The sequence below is a fragment of the Oryza sativa genome, chromosome 2, assembly GCF_034140825.1.
Source record: "Oryza sativa Japonica Group chromosome 2, ASM3414082v1".
Lineage (NCBI taxonomy): Eukaryota > Viridiplantae > Streptophyta > Magnoliopsida > Poales > Poaceae > Oryza > Oryza sativa.
Window position 1 is genome coordinate 25,047,018 of NC_089036.1, and position 18,503 is coordinate 25,065,520.

Here is an 18,503-nt window from a genome sequence, read left to right on the forward strand (position 1 = left end):
CTCGCCGCAGGGCACTCGGCGGCTGTTACATACATCCGAACACCCCTCGAAACAATAGTCGCCATAAAATCAATTTTTTGTTGTTGTTCTTTATGTAGATCTTCGTTACAATTTGATTCGATCTGTTGGTCGCTAGCAACGGTGATGAGTCCTACAGACCTGTAATGACTCCTGCGGAGATGATCGCATGGTCAAAGAACATCTAAGGGACTGAGTTGTCGCTCATGATCAACCAATAGGATTTTTAGCTTCGGTTCGATTTACTTTTGCGTCGTCGATTTTTGCCAGTTTGTGTCTCGGCTTCTCTCAGATCTAATCGTGCCTTCGGATGAATTTTTGGTTCGTGGGCAATGGTGAGATGTGAAGCAAAAGCAATGTGTTCCTCTCGCTATCCGGCGCGGAATTTGTTGATGCGATTGGACGTCGAGGAACTACATCTACACTCGCTTTTTTAGTACTACTATTTGAAGTATTCTTCTAAAATTGTCTTGGAACAAAAACATGCGTACAGAAAATATTGATCTTAACGAATGAACCGCGGAAACTGCACGTTCCTGGAATGGAGAATTGGAGATGGCCTCCGAAAAAATCTTCTCGTTTTTCAAAAAAAAAAATGTAAATCATTAATTCTACTAGAGAATGCCCCGCGATGCTGCGGGATTAACAAATTGATTAACATGACAGGAGGTACAATCTCAAGAAGAAATAGAGAAATAGAAGACAATCTTAAGAAGAAATAGAAGAAATAAATAACAATTAGCTTTTTTGGAGAAATTTTTTTTAACAGCCCTATCTAGAATTTGGAGATAATTTAGGTAGCATACTATTTTTATATAGATTGATGGGCTGAATAAATGTGTGATGTGTGTGGAGATGGGCAAATGTGTTCATGTGGGCTATATTTGGCATTGAGGAGACGTTCATATAGGCTATATTTGGCACTGAGAAGACGAAGAGACTCACCTGGTTGGGCTCAATCCTACATTCCATCTAACCTCTGAAAAGCACGAGGTTTAAGCTTTTGGAAGAAGGGATTCGTCAGTCGGTAGGAAAAGTACTAAAATTGTCTGGGCCGCTGTGGGCCTCATGCCTGGCTCTCTTTACCGGGCCTCGGCCTCTATATGGGCCTAACAGGTAGACATGTTTGCTCATCTCATTCGTCGCGACCCCTCGCCTCTGTATATGGGCCTAACAGGTAGACACGTTCGCTCATCTCATTCGTCGCGGCCCCTCGCCTCTGAATATGGGCCTAATAGGTACTCCGTAGGCACGTTCGCTCATCTGATCTCGCCGGTTCTCTGTAAAGTCAAATGCTGTGCCTAAAGAAAAGAAAAACCAGGCACGGCGACTATCTGTTTTGCCGTTTGTTTGAAGTTTGAACAGCTAATAAACTACTACTCCCTCCGTCCTAATATAAAGGATTTTAAGTTTTTGTTTGTACTATTTGACCACTCGTTTTATTCAAAATTTTTTTTGTAAATATAAAAATAAAAAATTATGCTTGAAGTACTTTGGATAATAAAGTAAGTCAAAAAAAATAAATAATAATTTTAAATTTTTTTGAATAAGACGAGTGGTTAAACAATACAAATAAAAACTTAAAATCTCTTTTATTATGGGATGGAAGAAGTACTACGTAGTACTCACCTTTCTTCGCCGTATAATCGAAAAACTAAAATACTAGTATCGCCTTTCGCCGTATATTTCGCCTCACATTTGAACGACTAAAAACCAGTTTTGGCATCCTGGTTTCGTAGCTGCGTCAGTGCTGGCGCCTGCCATTCCTCAAGGCAAGCCCCTTCAACAAAGCAACGATTCTTCCAAATATCCAATTCAAAGTTGGTCTTTTTTGAAAGAACCCAAATAGGCAAACACGGTACTGGCCATAAAAGATCCCCCTTGCGTTCGAAATCGTGGCTAGCTTGACGTGCTTGCGTTCGACTCTGCCGCGGAAACGCAGATAAAAATAAGTAAATAAATCACCCAGCCTCCTTCTGCCCGGCCATAAAACGGAGGTCGGGCATCATGGGGATGGCACAGTCGTCTTCGTCTTCCTCGCGCCCCTCCGACTCCGAGCAGCTAGAGGAGCCCAGCAAGCCGGTCATGGCGCTCGACAAGGCCAAGGAGATCGTCGCCTCCTCCCCCGTCGTCGTCTTCAGGTCTCTCTCACACCTTTTCCTTTTTTTATTCACTCGCGTGTATGATGTAGCAGCAAGGATGATAAACCTCTGCTGAATTTGTGCTTAAATTTCGTGATAATCACTAAGCTGATAGCACATGAAAAAGGTCAATACCAAAGATGTTCCTTTTGCTATAAATTTATTTTGCTGAACTTTCTGGAGCTAAATAGTGACCATATTCATGCAAGTTACCAGCCAATGCATACCAATTAGTTGGTGTAGCAATGTTACCAATGTATCACGTCGTTGTCTGCTGATGATGGAATCGAAATATTTTGTTTGTAAGGAATGCACAGGTATAATGTGGAACGAGTTGATTTGATATGCGCTCAACTTTTAAGTAGCTTCTGAAAGAAATGAGAAATAATTGTTACCTTTTGTCTGTATACAACCATATTACATCATGCAAATTAAAACCAATCAAGCAATCATATAAAACAGAGTTTAACATGATTATCTCCCTACTTCTGCAAAATTGTGACCTATGCTGTCCTAAACTCCAATTTTGATCTTTCTTCGTGTCATTCCTCTTCCTGGACTGGCCATAGCAAGACTTATTGCCCTTTCTGCGCCCGAGTGAAGCGATTGCTGGCAGAGCTGGCAGCAAGTTACAAGGCTGTTGAATTGGATGTGGAAAGTGAGTGGATTATTTTTTTTTCTGTTATTTTCTTTCTTCTGGTTATTTTTATTGTACATACTAACATATGCTAAATTTCGTCTTCTTTGCTCTCCAATCTATATACAACATATTACTCCGCCGTGCTGCATCTATTTTAGATATCATTGGATTTATTGTAGTTGAGTTTAGAGCAAAACTGGTTGCAATAATGAGTTTAATCAAATTGAAATGCTGAAAATGGCTGTAAACTTCACTCTTTTGAAAGAAACCGGCCGGTTATTTAAAGAGAAGAAAAAAAAAGAGAAATGCATTTGCAAAATTCTGACAAATAGTGCATAAAAGAGAACTAAACAACCGAACAGAGAAGAAACTACAGGGACCCACTTATAGCTCTGATACATCAACACTCAGTAGGGAGGACTAGATCGACGTTAAAACAGTGTAGAAAAAAGATCATATATTATTACATGAGTCAATTTTAGAATGTCCTGGCTATTCTTTAGTTCATACATTGTAATTTATCATTGAACTAATTCATCCTCATAATACGAAGGTGATGGGTCTGAGCTGCAGTCAGCTCTTGCCGATTGGACTGGACAGAGAACTGTTCCTTGTGTCTTCATTAAAGGGAAACATATTGGTGGCTGTGACGGTGAGTTCCTTGTTCTTAATTTGTCGTGAACTTGTGATACTAATGTCATCGGACCAACAACATTTTCATGCATTTTTATCGCTGTTTAACTTTTTTCTGAACAAGAAAATCGCTAGAACAAGGGTCACTTAGGCCAGAGTTTTTCTACACTATTTTAACGTCGATCTTCATTGATGTCTTTCAAACAGATACCATGGCGATGCACAAAGGAGGGAACTTGGTCCCTCTGCTGACGGAGGCAGGAGCAATCGCCACTCCTTCCCTGTAGATAAATACCTTTGCCAAAACGTGTTTGTGGTGTGTCAATGTCATAGAATAAAGGCGAATATATATGGGGACTTCCACTGTCAGAACAACTTATTGCTGATAGTAGTAGCTTTGGGTGACTTTCAAGCCTGTATGCAGCACTACTCTAGCTAATAACTCATTTTGTATGATTTCATTGGTAGCAATAAATATGATTAGTGCGTCCTGTGAATGAGACTGATGACATCGGCACTCCAAGCTCCTGCTACTGGCTGCCAGCCTGCCTCCAGATTTTTGAGATCGAGATGTTGTTGTGTCGTCACTGATACCAACCATCCACTCCTCTCGGTGGAAGAAATACAGCCAGTGAACTGGAGGAAACACCCTTCGTCAAAATGATTGTTTTGCCTGGCCATAGTTCAGAGCTGCAATCAAAAATCTTGGTTGTGTTTACCATTCTGCTGAATTACTGAATTACAGCGCTGGTAACAGATCAGTAAACAAACGACAGCGCTGTTAACGCTAAACCCATTTTGCAGCATCGCTGATTTGCTGCCGGAGCCCGGAGGCCACCACGTACATCGCCAGTGGCAAACAAGAAAAGCAAAGCTACAGAAAAAGCGCTAGGCCGGCGCCACGAGCCGCCACCACAAGTCCACGACCAGTCGCTCTCCGGATCGGCGTAGTGGCAATGGGCATCCCAAGTTGCCAACACGGGGAAAAAAAAAACACCCCCCATCCAGCTGCTGCTCTCTACCGGCCACTCGTCTCGTCCGGTAGCTCAAAATCTTTTACTCATCAGCCCAGCCACCACCGTATCGCCATGCTGCCCATCAAGGTCTGTACTACGTGAAAACGTGAGAGCCGCGTTTCCCTCTGGATTTTTCTCCGCCTTGGCACGTCCGCGGTGGGCTGGCGCGGCTTTCGTCGTGATCCGCAACGGAGGGCGGGGACGCGGCCACCGTGGACGCCGCCGCACGTACGTGGGCGTGGCGCTCCCACTCCCACGGCACCACCACGGCACCACCTCCCTCCGCCTCTCGCGTCGTCGTTTCCACAGTACTACTACAGTAGCGCGTCTCCCTGGCGTTCGTTCGCTGGCCCCCAGCTCGCGCGCGTGGCGGCTCCCGTATCGCACGGCCACGGCCCCACCACGCCCGCCGCCCCTAATCGCATCCGCGATTAAGATATTTCCGTGCCAGGTAGGCGTAGATATTTTCTCACCGAAATCACACGCCGCCAGGCCGGGCCCATCTGGCTTAACCACGCCCGGCTCTTCCCCTCCATCCAACCTGGCCCTCCCACCCACGGGGCCGCGGCTCGCGGCTCGTCCCGTCCCGTCCCGTGACGAATCCATTGACACCGGCACACGCACACGCACACCCGCACCGCGCGACGCGAGTACGCGACACAAACCGCTCGCGACGAGCCGTTTCGTTTATTTTTACACCGCCCCGGCGCGGCGTGACGAGGCCTTTTCTTCTTTCTTTCATCTCTCGCCGAGCCGAGCCGAGCCGAGCCGCGTGCCCCACCGAGAGAGGAAAGCAAAAGGTAGGGGGAGGAAAATATCCTGTGCCAGTAGAGCGGACACCAACGCCGCCACCACCACCGCCGCCGCCTCCTGAATAGATTAGGCGCGGATAATGGTGCGGGCCGGACCGCAACGCGCGGCGGAGGAGGACGCCGCCGGCGTCGGCGGCGGGTGGCGGCGGTAGCACACTGCTTAGCCTCTGGGGGCGATACTACTGGCGACGGCACGGGATATGGAGGAGGAGGCGCCGCCCGCAGATCCAACAACCGCTTCGTCCTCCTGCGTCGTCTAGTCTAGGCGCCGGCAGCTGCTGCTGGCTGCTGTGCTGTTCGTGCTGATTCGGACGCGTCGGCAGCTGGTGACAAGTGGCTAGGGGGGGAATCCGTGCGGGTCGGGGTATGGTGGGCGCCGGCGAGGGGGATCGCGTTGGCGGCGGGGCGGCGGTAGGGGGAGGGCAGCAGTTCGTGGACCGGAGCAAGGTGAGGATTCTGCTCTGCGACAGCGACCCAAGTAGCTCACGGGAGGTGCTCCGCCTCCTCTGCAACTGCTCATACCAAGGTCAGTTCAGCTTTGTCTGCTTAGTATTTGGTTTGCTCTTATAATTAAGGATTAAGATTGCTTTAGTAGATGAATTAGCAGTTCTATCACACCTTCTCGCATGGAATGATACGTCTTTGTTTTTGTTTCAGTGACTTGCGCCAAGTCTCCGAGGCAGGTGATCAACGTACTCAACTGCGAGGCGGGGGAGATCGACATCATCTTGGCCGAGGTCGATCTGCCCGTCTCCAAGTGCTTCAAGATGCTCAAATACATCGCCAGGAACAAGGAATTGCGCCACATCCCCATCATAAGTAAGCTGTCCTCCTATTCCTCTGATGCCCATGCTCGTAGGGTTGTTGTAGTGACCATCCTCATCTTTGATGCGAATTATGCAGTGATGTCCAACAGAGACGAGGTCTCTGTTGTTGTCAAGTGCTTGCGTCTCGGGGCAGCCGAGTACCTGGTCAAGCCACTGCGCATGAACGAGCTGCTGAACCTCTGGACCCATGTGTGGCGGCGAAGGCGGATGGTAAAGGGGACTATGTTGATTCATCTTCAAATTCTGTGTTGAAAAGCATGCTCTAAGCTGAGATGGCTGTGGCGTTGCTGTAGCGTGTATGAGTTGATCTTAAGTTGAATGTTGGTGTTGGCAGCTTGGTTTGTCGGAGAAAAACTTCTTCAATGACAATTTCGAGTTGGCGTTATCGGAACCTAGTGACGCCAATACCAACAGCACCACTCTTCTCTCGGATGACACAGATGATAAGCCAAAAGAAAACATTAATCAAGAAACAAGCACCTCGAATCAACATGAATATGAGGTAACCAATCAAGTACTAGTTATCCTTTTATATTTTGCTGTCCAACATACTACTTCTCTATTTAGTATCTTTCTACCTTTGTGTTCTGTTTAGATGCTAGAGCATGCCTTTTTGCCTCATATGTTCAATTGATGATGATAAGATGCTGAATTTTTTGCATCAGTCTACTTGTTAAATGCCCTTGCATTTCTTGATATGTTTGCAGTCTAATCCTTCTGATGCTGAGCCTAAACAAAAAGGCACACCAGAGGGTTTACTAGTCTCTACTGAAGGCGGCGACCAAGCTTGTAAGTATCTTGAGCCTTAAACCATTTCCTTTAGCTGATTTAGCAGATCCCCCAATTGAAGAATAGTTTCTAAGGTTTATGCCTTTGCTTTTATGCCAGCATCTCCCGGAGTAATGTTTTCACGTCCAATAAAGACTAACTTGAGGGTTGCTGAGTCTTCTGCTTTTCTAGCTTATGTTAAGTCAAGCACCCCAACTACCAGCTCATTTGACAGCGAACTACAAAAAGGTGGAAATCGGTTAGACTCTTCGGATCACAGGGGTAATTTCTCTAGTACAACTGACAGAAGTGACACTGGCACTGATGTAAATATTCGGGATAAAGAAGCCTTTGAGATGCCAGTGCAATACCCTGTGGTATGCTTTTCTTCCTCTAACTTGCATCTGGAGCGAAGCAATGAAGGCCAAAATGATGCTTCAGGAACTCCTCCTGTATATCATTTTCCCTTTTATTACCCAGGGATGATGGACCACGGTATGACACATCCTCCGGTGCAAAATTTCCAAGGGAACATAAACAACGCTCAAGTGCATACACCACAAACGTTGCTCCCTCAGTATAATGTTTATCCCCAATGTCATGGTGTATCTATGATGCCACCATTTCAGTATAATCCTGCTGGTATGAGCATTCAATCAAATCAACTGCCAACACAAAATATGTGGCCACAGGCATCAAGCACACCAATGCCCGAGGAAACATGTAGTCGGTCTGAACGGAGAGCTGCAGCACTTGCCAAATTCAGGCTGAAAAGGAAGGAACGTTGTTTTGACAAGAAGGTGAGGTACGTGAATAGGAAGAAACTTGCTGAAACAAGGCCGAGGGTGCGAGGGCAATTTGTTAGACAGGCAAACTATACAGATATAACCAGCACTGGAGATGATATCTCAGAAGATGAAGATGATGATCCATCCTCCAGGGAGGTAGAGATGGTTTCTTCTCCAGAGTAGTTTGAAAGGTTTTCCTATATGTAAAATAGAGTGCAGATGATTACTGCTCACTTTGCAACTCATTAGATGTAGGCAATACATTTCTTCTGCTTTTAACTAGGCAATACATCCACTCGCTCACACACAATACATCCTTTTTGTCCCCCAAGGAACTTGTGGCATATCCATCACTGTTACTATGGACGTTTTGGAGAAAATCATCTTTGAAGGTGAGATGTAATTATGCTAGTTAGTGATGCATAGGCCAGTCTAGATCGTAACCATCTTGTTTCAGAATCTTATAGGACTTTACTCAGTGCTCCTTCTTAGACACGTTTTTACTTCCATTTTCTCGATGTTGGAGGCTGTCCATGTTTGAACATCGTGTTCTACCACAGAAGTCGATTTTGGAGGTTGTACATGTTTGAACTTTGTGTTCTATCACAGAAGTTTGCGAGCACCATTGAAAACAAGGACACTAGCGACCTGACCTACCGTACTGTTCTGAGTAGTGCCAATATTTCTAGGAAATTGTCCCTTTCTAAGGACAATTTCGTTTTTCCCCCCACTTTCATCTTCAATATTGATTTTGCCCCTATCAAAAACTTTACTGCTAATCCATGTATATTCGTGACAAATGTCGACTATATATTTTGTAGCTGTACTTTGTCATGTTCATCTATTGTATCTCTGCGGTCTTCTCTTCTAAATTGTCTGCACACACACAGATAATACCACAGTTTCTGATCTAGGAAGCAGACTGATCATCATCATAATTTTCATGATGAATGCAAACTTCAGTTCCATTCGCACATCCATGAATGCAATTTGCGAAATCTCAGTTCCAGTTCCATGAATTGCAAAGTAATGTGGGTTCAAGCACGGTAATGAATAAATGCTCATTGAAAAGGAATCAGACGAGGTCATTTCATAAAATGGGATAGTTGATGGATCATGGATGAGAAAGGAAAGGTCCATCAGCAGGGAGAGTTCCTCAGTGTCAGTGAAACGTTCTGTGGTTATGCGGATTTGTGCTGGCACGACAGTCCGTCACCGTGTGCTCCAGCTCTGGTATCAACAGTCCATTGCTCCGCCAGCTCGATCCCTCACCGGCGATAGCATCTGCTACAATCATTACCGAAGCCAAGAGCGACGCCGCCACCACCGGCATCACTGATTAGCCGTTGGACACAATGGCCGCGTAAGCCATGCGAGCTATCAGAATGCCTTATCCGACATATAGCCATCATTTAAAATTATGACCAGTACTATACATGAAAGCAAAGTAGCAACTCACGAGTGTTCAGTTATTGCTCAGTTGAATAAAATGGCAGTTATTGCTTCCTTGCTTTATCAGCTAACCACCATATGATTTCCTAATAGCACAAAGGTGACAATATACTAGTAACAGTCTAGATTCATACTTTTTAGATTATAATCATGCCAACAGTTCAGAACATGCGAAGACACCTGAATGACTTTCATGATCATACTAATATGGTCGAGAGGAAGTACGATTCGTAGATAGCATCGCGATACATCAGATCATTTGAGTGATACAGGTAAATAGCGAGGTAGGCAAGACTGATTCGCTTCGAGGGATCCATGGAACATGGTGGTCCGAGGTTTCTCCTTCAGTACTTTGGTGCTGGCTTTTGGGTTGGCAGCAACCCGAATCTCTTCTTCAACAGGTATCTCTGGCGTGAGTACTTGTCATCTGGAGAGAAGCGAGCTGCAACACAAGCACAACCTCAGAGATCTTTTTTCCCTCAAAAATACATGTAGAACACTTGATGAAACTAAACAAGGAACGCAATCACTAGATTGGCTTATGTGAACAAAGAGCTATGACCTCTTTAAGCTCAATCTTCTAAGGCCGTGTTTAGTTCATCGCCAGTTTTTTTTTTGACGTATACAGACACACATTTGAAGTATTAAACGTAGACTAATAACAAAACAAATTACAGATTCCGCCTGTAAATTGCGAGACAAATCTTTTGAGCCTAATTAATCCATCATTAGCACATGTGGGTTATCGTAGCACTTATGGCTAATCATGACGTAATTAGGCTCAAAAGATTTGTCTCGCAATTTACAGTTGGAGTGTGCAATTAGTTTTTCTTTTTGTCCACATTTGATGCTCCATACATGTGTCTAGACATTTGATATGAGGGAAAAGTTGAAAGTTTGAAGAAAAAATTTGGAATCTAAACACGTAGATTCCAAATTTTTTCTTCAAACTTCCAACTTTTCCATCACATCGAACTTTCCTACACACACAAACTTCCAACTTTTCCATCACATTGTTCCAATTTCTTCAAACTTCCAATTTTGGTGTGGAACTAAACACAGCCTAAGTCAAGAACAATAAAAAAACTGTTCTACTTAGTAAAAAATGTCCGTACATCATCTGAGAATCAGTTCCAAAAACCCAAAATACTAGTATAAGGCACACCAGCAGATTCAAAACTCTGGTTAGGCAATGCCTTCGTGCTCAGCAAAATTCCCAGCAGACCAGCACTAATTAGCCAGTCCTATTCTAAGCACCCTTTGATAGCTCAAGGTATGCATGACAAAACGAGACTATAAAATCTCAACAAAAAGTATACCACCTTTCATGCTTCAAACTGTTTGCGGGTTTATAGTTAGGCCAACAATGAGATTGACATACAAACCGAATGTTAAGTTCTTATTTACACTAAAACAAACAGCACATAGATTGGTTTATGACCCAAGAGCAGATAAAGAAATCAGAGGAAGTGACCGTACCTGGGTGAGCAGACTGCGTGGGAACACCGAGAGGAGATTCCTTCTGCAACGCAACGAGGAGACACACCTCTCAGGCATGGACTAACATCGCAAACCATACAGTAATAATCACTAATCAAACAAGTAAGCGCAAGGGGAAAGCCTATACGAACCTTGGTGGTGTACACCTTGTCCCCCTTCTCGTTGATGTAGTACTGGAGATACATCTTCGATCGACGCAGCTGCAGGACAAAACCGTGAGAAATTCGTCGAAACAGGGGTGAGATTTACTTCTGAGACCACCACGCGGCTACGACTATGCCGGAAAGATCAGAAGAAGAGAAGTATGGGACCAACCGGCGGCGGCGGCGGTGGCGGTGGCGAACGAGCGGCGGGCAGCTGGGCGGAGGAAGGAGCGGAGGGCGCGCGCGCGGGGAGAAGGGTTTTGTGGCGGCTGCGTTGTGAGGGATTGGGGGGAAGGCACAAACCCTAAAGAAGAGGTAAGTTAGCCGGCTTTGCTCCGTTTTTCTAAGTTGGCGGTTTGGCTGGGTTGGGCTGGTTGCGGGCGTCGGCGTGGAGGCGGTGTTGATGGGCTTGAAACCAGTGTTCGGCCTGCTCACACATGGGCTTGGCCCGAAATATGGTTATTGGAAGGAGGTTCAGCGATTAATCGGAACTACACGAAAATTTAATGTTTGTAAATATTTTATATATTTCATAATTTAGTATATCATTCTTTTGTGATTTAAATGTACGACTACATAAATCGAATATGTTTTTGTTTTTCAATTGAACAATCATAATTTGATATTAACTTAACATATAGCTGATCCCGACACTCGTAGTTATACACCAAATAGTGCAGGTTTGGTTCATACCGTTTAAGTAAAGCAAGAAAAATATATGTAACAAAATATAAACGATGCTAAACGAGATCTTAGAAATAACTTATAAGCTATCCTATGTACAGACGATTATTAAAGCATCTAAATAAAAAAGGGACAAACAATCGTAGAAATATAATGGAGTTTTGACATTCATACATGATAATCGTAGCCCGCATCACGTTAATGAAATATAATGCAGTATGTATGTACGACCAACTAAATGATCATATAGCTCACTCTACTTACTCCCTCTATTTAAAAAACAAACCAACAAGCCTAGTACAAAATGTGAATATGTGATACATCATGTTATTATGAATCTGTATCCAGTATTAGATTTGTTTTTTTATGAGATGGAGAGTGTATGTATCACTATAAACATATTTGTCACTTGTGTGCTATATATGCATTTGACAATGTATATCATATGCTCATAGCACATAACTATATAGAGAAATTTTATAATAGTTAAGAAAGTACATGTAATACCAATATTTTACACTAAAAATTTGATATATCAAGATGTCTAGTATATGGAGATATCAAGTTTCACACTAAAAAATATGGTACCTCATACCTTATTAAGGATAGTAAAATTACCCAACTACATAACAAAGCAATGGGAACATATCAAGAACTACCTCAGCACATTCTCCAGCACATGTCTGATAACTATTTTTCTAATCACAAGCTTATAAAAAAACAAAAAAAAAGACTCCGTAAAAATATTATTTATGACAAATCTATTAATGTCATTTTTACGACATTAAATCTTAGCGCTTGTACATATATAGTAGTGATTTAAGATTCAAGATTCGAATGTATGCATTTTGAAACGTCTTTTATTTGAGAACGGAGGAAGTAAAAATATGGTCACGAAATTAACATGCAAACTGATGTGCGATAAAAAAAACAGCACTACCAAGTGCATATTGTCGTTTTTGTTCTTTTTTAATGATTAGATTCTTATTAGTGGAGAGTGCAAACGGTGCACTTGAAGTTTCTTCTATTCAGTTGTCTCTAGGAAAAGAAAGTTCTTCCATTCAGTTTGTCCATATGAAAAAGAAGCTCATCTCCCTATATTCTCACTACTTTTCTGCTTTAATATATATTGATAAGGCAAACACCCCTAAAGTAGAGTAGTATAATTAATTTTGCCGCAGAGTATATAAGTTTAAATGCACATGGTATATAGAGTGCTAGTGATCTTACAGGCCCGAAAGCATATATATGCACCAGAAGAATGCACATATCCTATCTTTTGCTGATTGTTCTAGCCCGTCTGATCATCGGAATAATAAACACTAATGATTTGTTTGTATAGAGATAATCAATAGATATCTAGGTGACCATATCTTGGTGCAGTGTGTCTTCGCACCACAAGTTTAGCACAAGTTGCTGTTCAACCGGGCCAGGTTAGCCTCCCTATCACCCTGTCAAGAGGCTATCACCCTGTCAACAGGCTCTGCTTCCAGTTTGGTGGGAGTCTTCTTGCCAGCAACTGTAGGATCACACAAGAAAGGGGTTCAACTCCCTCGTCCTCCTTGGCACCTGTGGCTAGAAAAAATGCTCATGTCTTAGAGGGGATTATTTCCACGACGGAGATGGTGGTTGATCGCATCGTGCAATAAGAGAAGCTTTGGGTTGCGGTGTTGCCCAATCCCTAGGAGATCTTCTTGGCACTTAGTAACTTACTCTTTCTCCTTTTTCTCCTTTCCTCGTTGTTCTCAGGAGTTCGATTATTTTTCCCTAGTTAATTTAGTGTGCCCTCCCTCTCCCATGTAACCTCCATGATATGTGTTAGTAGACAGTGGCGGACCCAGGATTTGAACCCAGGGTAGGCCTAGCCAAAAAAAATTCGAATGCAATACAATATGATTCGATATATAATGTGGTAAACGATACAGTATATAACTCTAAATGGTTCAATACAAGTAGAAAATAACAAATAAGTTTAAATATTACCTAAATCAAAATGTAAATTTTTTTTTGCAAGAAGTTCACAAGCATTTTTTTTGCTTCATGCTTTTGAAAAAGCAACGCAATGCTTGACTTCTCCATGCCTCAATCTCCTGGACTCCTAACAACCATGAACCATCAAAAAATGCAAAATTGTTATATAAAGGGGTAGTACACTAGTGCTGCCTGTTGGTTTACTACTAGAACTCTAGTCTCTAGATTCTAGAAGGGGGAGAGGGACTGTGGAATTGCTCACCGGAGTCCGGAGAGGCGAAGAGCCGGAGATGGAGTGGCGCCGGCCGCCGGCCGGCCTGGGCGGCTGCCGACTGGGCGCTGCTGTGCTAGCCGCTGGCAGCGTCGACCGTCGGGCTCGGGCGGGGCGGGAGCCGGGAGCGGGACGCCGGGACGACGGGAGCAGGACTGTGGCCTGCGGGAGGCCACCAGGCGATGGCCGGAAGGCGCGGCGGGACGGAGAGAGGACGTGTCCGTGCGGGCGCCGGCGCGGCGCCGCCGCCACGGCTGGGCGCGTGCACCTGGCGGGACCGCAGGAGCCGGCCAGCCGGGAGGAGTGGCGGGGGCAGGAGCGCCGGAGTCGCGCCGGCGGCCGGCCTGCCGGCTCGCGTCGCGGGAGCGCTGTCGCCGTGACGCCGTCGAGTGGGAGGGGAGAGAGCGCACGCCGCGCACGGGGGAGACGGCCATCCTGAAGAGGAGTTAGGGTTTTCTTTGTTTGATGGGCCAAGCTTTTTTCATGGGCCAAAAAAATGAATACCTAGGGGTCTCTGGACCAAATTTTAGGATAGTCTTGGGCCTACCTGGACTACCCCTTGGGCCCGCCCCTGTCGGTAGATCATAGTCGTCAAATCTCTCTCTTTTCCACTAATATATTGGTGTGTAAGTCTTTTGCCCGTTTTAAAAAAGAAGATTTTAATTTAAGGACCACTCATTGGAACACCATGCTGCTTTAGTGCTTTTCCTTCACTTCTCCTCGTACATAGGTGATTTCTAAAAAAATGGAAATGTACGCGAGTTAGGAGATAACCTTTATTTCCCTCGAGGAGGTCGCCTCCCGTTTGTTGTTGTACATGTCAACCATGCAAAATAGTAATAATTTTAATATCATATATCAATATGTGATATATTACTTTACTCATATACAAGTTTAAATTCAACATATACAAGTTAAAAAAATGTGATTGTGAATAGTACACGCAGAGTTTAATTTGTTCCTTTTATTTAAACTTGTATGTTTATAGAATCATATCACATATTTATCTATGCTCTCATTTTTTTTAAGAAATATAACTATTTAAATGGCATGAAAAGATATGAGGGATGTCCTCTTAAATAAAGAAAAAAAATAAAAGTACTTATCCCACTTACTTAGGCAAAATCAAGGGGATGGACCGGTGGTTAGGAGGGTACTGATGGAGGCCGCTATGATAGATAGATGAATTAATAGTGGAAATTACGTTGGTTTAAATTTGAAGTGCATCTAGGTCCTCTAAGAGGATTTTGACTAATTGATGTCAAAAATGATTAATGGATTGGTGTATTTAACAAATAAGTAGACATTAGTTTTATTCAAGAAATTCATTGACGAATGGTGACCCTTAAAAACAAGAGAAAGAATTTGTAAATGTGTCAAAGCGATTTAAGTTAACTTTAATTTTGATTTTGAATTAGGGTCCAGGTATGCTGTACATGAAGAGGATGCACGAGAATGGTTTAATTGTCACTCAAGTGCTCAAATCGATCGCTTGATCTACAGATGAGAGTCATCTTACGCAACATGAGCACTGGGTTCTAGCTTTTTGTTGGTCCCGAAAGTTCTAGTACATATATAGACTAGAAGTTTCGATTGAGTGCTCTTTGTTGCCAAGGACTAGTTGACTATAAGTTCTATTATAGAAACCGAAAGTTTTAAGGTAAGGTTGCTTGGCTTGTTTTGTAGGTCCTCATGCGCGCACTGGAAGTTTCGGCCTATACTGATTGTTGCAAAGTGAATTTTAGGAAGTGTGTCTATTCACTCCCTCTAGACAACATCAAAGGTACATTCACAAATATAAAAATATATTTTAATTTTGTCTTAGAATCAATGATTACCCCAAACCTCCCCCGCCTTATCCTCTTCCTTGAGACGACCTCCTCCAATCACAAGAGACTAAGGCGACCTTCCTCCCTCACCCTCTAGCACCCGCCCCATTTTTCCTCTTCTTAGCAAAATTAACACCGGGAAACTCGACGCCAACGAGCCCCACGATAGGTTTCCCTCTATTGAGCTTGTCCTATTTACCATGTCAATTCTTTGCGCCAACCTCTACCCCTTCACCACCTCCTTTAGTCGACAACACCACTACCAAACCCTCGCACCATGCCCTTTCCTGCCGCAATCCACAACTCCGTGCAACTTAACTGGTTGGCACCCATCTTCCCCACCATCCTTTCCCATCCCACCAGTGTCAGCCATCATCCACTTCCGAACCCCCTCCCCCCGTTCCTCACCCTGAAACTCTGATCCGATGGGGTTTGGGTAGTAGAGTCCGTGTCTGTGGCTCTCGTGAACACCCCGACAAACGTGGAGTTTGTTGGAATACATTCGCTGCCAACGAGTGCTCGCCCCTTAGCAAACCCTAAGAGTAATATCCTATTACCACAAGTACTATAAGAAGGTCCTTACTAGCGTCTCTATGAATGAATTCTCACCATGATGTATAGAATAATTTGCCTGGAAGTACATGGCCTCGAATGGACAACTGTCAAATTTCAAGAGCTCAGATGCACTTTTAACACCTGATTTTCCCCCCTGCAGTCCTCCTATATTCTTTCTCCAAAAGCAAAACAAAGAAAAAAACTCTTCCCTTCCTTTTTCTCCTAGAAAAAGCGCTCTCAAATGAGCCAAACATGCCATCGAGGCGAGCTAGCTACTCAAAGTGGAGTATAGTTGGTGTTGCATCCTTATCCACCAACACTTCGTGTACACAAAATGGCCTCTCGCTCTCACCTGCATAGTCACTACGTGTGACCTCCTCCACACGCACAGGCTGCTGTGTGCTATCAGTTTGGATCGATGCACAAGACCAAAAGGAACATCTACTTGTAGAGTGTGTAGGCTTGTAGCTATAGCTAGCTAGCAATTTAGTAATCGTTAAGCTATAGCTAGTAGAAAGCGAGGCCTTTATCCTGTAGCGGAGGGAAGCTACCCCAGCAGCAGCCGGCGCCGGCGGCGCAGTCGATCATCATGTCGTGCACCACGTCGTCGAGGTTCCACAGGCTGCCCCACGTGGCGGCGCCGCCGTCGAGCTCCTCGCTTGAGCCCTCGCTCGTCGAGGCGGCAGCGCCAGCGCTGGCCGCCACGGCGCCGCACTCGCCGCCGCCGCTGCCGAGGAGGTCGTCGTAGGAATAGGGCGACATGTCTCCCGGGTGGTAGTACAGCAGGTCGTCCATGTCCGGCGCCATCTCCTGCATTATCTGGAGCTCGCCGTCGTGGGTCAGCGAGGTGGCGGCTGGTGGCGCGACCTCCGCAAGGTTGTCGTCCACCACCGCGCTGGTGGCGTCGTCGTCTTGGCCGAGCTGCTGCTGCTGGCCGGTTTGCATCAGCTGGCTCTGCTGCTGCATCTCGCGGCGCTGCTTCAGGAACCGAGCCCTCGCGCGCTCGATGTTCTTGGACGGCTTGCCCTTCTTGAAGTGCGTCCTCCAGTAGTTCTTGATCTCGTTGTCCGTCCTGCCAGGCAGGCTACGCGCGATCGTCGACCACCTACACCGCCACAGAGAATAATGCGATCGATCGAATCAGTTACACATTCATGGCAAAATTAAACGCGATCGAGCTCGATCACGAAAGGATTTGCAAATGGGTTGTTACCTGTTTCCCCACAAGGCATGAAGCTCGAGTATGACGCTCTCCTCCTGTGGCGTGATCTTGCCTCGCTTGAGGTCAGGTCTCAGGTAGTTCACCCAACGAAGCCTGCAGCTCTTGCCACTTCTCTTCAGACCTGCAAAGCACGACATACACAGGCTCAGTACTGTAAGATACATAGCATCAGACAGAATTAGCTGACGTACATATGCAGAAAAAGTAACATGTACATGACACACCTACCACTCCCATTTGTACTTAACTAAGAAAGTAAAGCTTGGTTAATGCTAATCATCTGAAGCTAACTCTCAGCTAGGAAAAGGATTTCCACGGTTACAGCTAGGAAAAGGTTCTGACGAATTTACACGCGCGTGCATGCAGTTCATACGCGGTTTAATTAATTAATGCATGTGCTAGAGCAAGCACCAAATGCCTATTCTCCGAAAACACGATCGTACCAAATGCCGCAATTGGAATCAAATCATGCAACTTGACAATCATGGGCGACATATGCAACCTTAAACATGTACTAATTGCATGTTTGACTGCCCCAACGTGCAATTTAACAAACCAAATGCAAACTGATGCTACTAGCTATAATTTCTTCCTAAAAGGCTATATATATCGAGCTTCTTGATTTGGGACAACGTGCGAGAGAACATCGAAATGGTCACGAACATGCAAGAACACCACTCAATCAGTAGCTATAGCACCTACCTGTGATCTTGGCGACAGAATTCCACCTCCCTTCGCCGTGCTGCCTCACGTACTCAACCAGCAGCTTGTCTTCCTGCGCTGTCCATGGCCCTTTCCTCCACCCTCCCTCCTCCCTTCCCCAAGCGAACTGCTGCCCTTCCATTGATTTACACAGACAAATCTCTTCGTCTATCTCTTGATCTCTCTCTCTCTTCTTTTGCTTCCTCCCTCCTGAGCTGTCTCCGCTCGCAGTGATGAGCTAGCGAGTGATGAAGCGATCGATGCAACAACCGAGTGAGCTATCGCTGCATATATATCCGCACAGTCGCCTCTCTCATTCTCCGGGTCATCACTCATCACCACGGCCCAGGCCATGTCGCTGTCAGGGGCATCCCACTGCCACTACTGCTTTCGGAGGAGCACGGGGTTGCCGGAAATGCCCCCGCGGTGATTCGATCGGTGTCGCGGGTAATTTTGATAAACCTTTTTTCCGCACTTTGTCTCCGCTGATATGATGATGGATTACCGACTTACCGTAGGATTTCCTGCCGA

General features: G+C 45.0%; 4 protein-coding genes and 2 non-coding genes across 6 annotated transcripts; 4 read left to right on the top strand and 2 right to left on the bottom strand.

Annotated features, from left to right (window-relative positions):
- The first annotated feature begins 134 nt into the window (after nucleotides 1–134).
- LOC112938056 (small nucleolar RNA SNORD25) lies at nucleotides 135–220 on the top strand. The gene has a single exon (XR_003241106.1). It is a non-coding gene; the product is annotated as a small nucleolar RNA SNORD25 (small nucleolar RNA).
- Nucleotides 221–296: 76 nt separating this feature from the next.
- On the top strand, nucleotides 297–439 carry LOC112938046 (small nucleolar RNA snoR136). The gene has a single exon (XR_003241095.1). It is a non-coding gene; the product is annotated as a small nucleolar RNA snoR136 (small nucleolar RNA).
- A 1,493-nt stretch (nucleotides 440–1,932) lies between these two features.
- Nucleotides 1,933–3,923, top strand: LOC4329999 (glutaredoxin-C4, chloroplastic-like). Its single transcript, NM_001416742.1, has 4 exons — nucleotides 1,933–2,159; nucleotides 2,729–2,817; nucleotides 3,353–3,451; nucleotides 3,640–3,923. The coding sequence occupies exons 1-4, from the start codon at nucleotides 2,026–2,028 to the stop codon at nucleotides 3,717–3,719; spliced, it is 402 nt and encodes a 133-aa protein (NP_001403671.1). The 5' UTR covers nucleotides 1,933–2,025; the 3' UTR covers nucleotides 3,720–3,923.
- A 1,077-nt stretch (nucleotides 3,924–5,000) lies between these two features.
- On the top strand, nucleotides 5,001–8,098 carry LOC4330000 (two-component response regulator-like PRR1). Its single transcript, NM_001416743.1, has 6 exons — nucleotides 5,001–5,786; nucleotides 5,918–6,079; nucleotides 6,164–6,297; nucleotides 6,422–6,589; nucleotides 6,795–6,876; nucleotides 6,976–8,098. Exons 1-6 carry the CDS (start codon nucleotides 5,627–5,629, stop codon nucleotides 7,824–7,826), a joined length of 1,557 nt encoding a protein of 518 aa, NP_001403672.1. The 5' UTR covers nucleotides 5,001–5,626; the 3' UTR covers nucleotides 7,827–8,098.
- A 1,106-nt stretch (nucleotides 8,099–9,204) lies between these two features.
- Nucleotides 9,205–11,044, bottom strand: LOC9269830 (H/ACA ribonucleoprotein complex subunit 3-like protein). Its single transcript, XM_015770520.3, has 4 exons — nucleotides 10,911–11,044; nucleotides 10,727–10,795; nucleotides 10,575–10,617; nucleotides 9,205–9,537 (listed from the first exon to the last, which is right to left on the bottom strand). Exons 2-4 carry the CDS (start codon nucleotides 10,778–10,780, stop codon nucleotides 9,440–9,442), a joined length of 195 nt encoding a protein of 64 aa, XP_015626006.1. The 5' UTR covers nucleotides 10,781–10,795; nucleotides 10,911–11,044; the 3' UTR covers nucleotides 9,205–9,439.
- A 5,131-nt stretch (nucleotides 11,045–16,175) lies between these two features.
- LOC4330001 (transcription factor MYB57) lies at nucleotides 16,176–18,259 on the bottom strand. The gene is made up of 3 exons (XM_015768685.3): nucleotides 17,973–18,259; nucleotides 17,262–17,391; nucleotides 16,176–17,153 (listed from the first exon to the last, which is right to left on the bottom strand). The coding sequence occupies exons 1-3, from the start codon at nucleotides 18,112–18,114 to the stop codon at nucleotides 16,556–16,558; spliced, it is 870 nt and encodes a 289-aa protein (XP_015624171.1). The 5' UTR covers nucleotides 18,115–18,259; the 3' UTR covers nucleotides 16,176–16,555.
- Nucleotides 18,260–18,503: the final 244 nt, after the last annotated feature.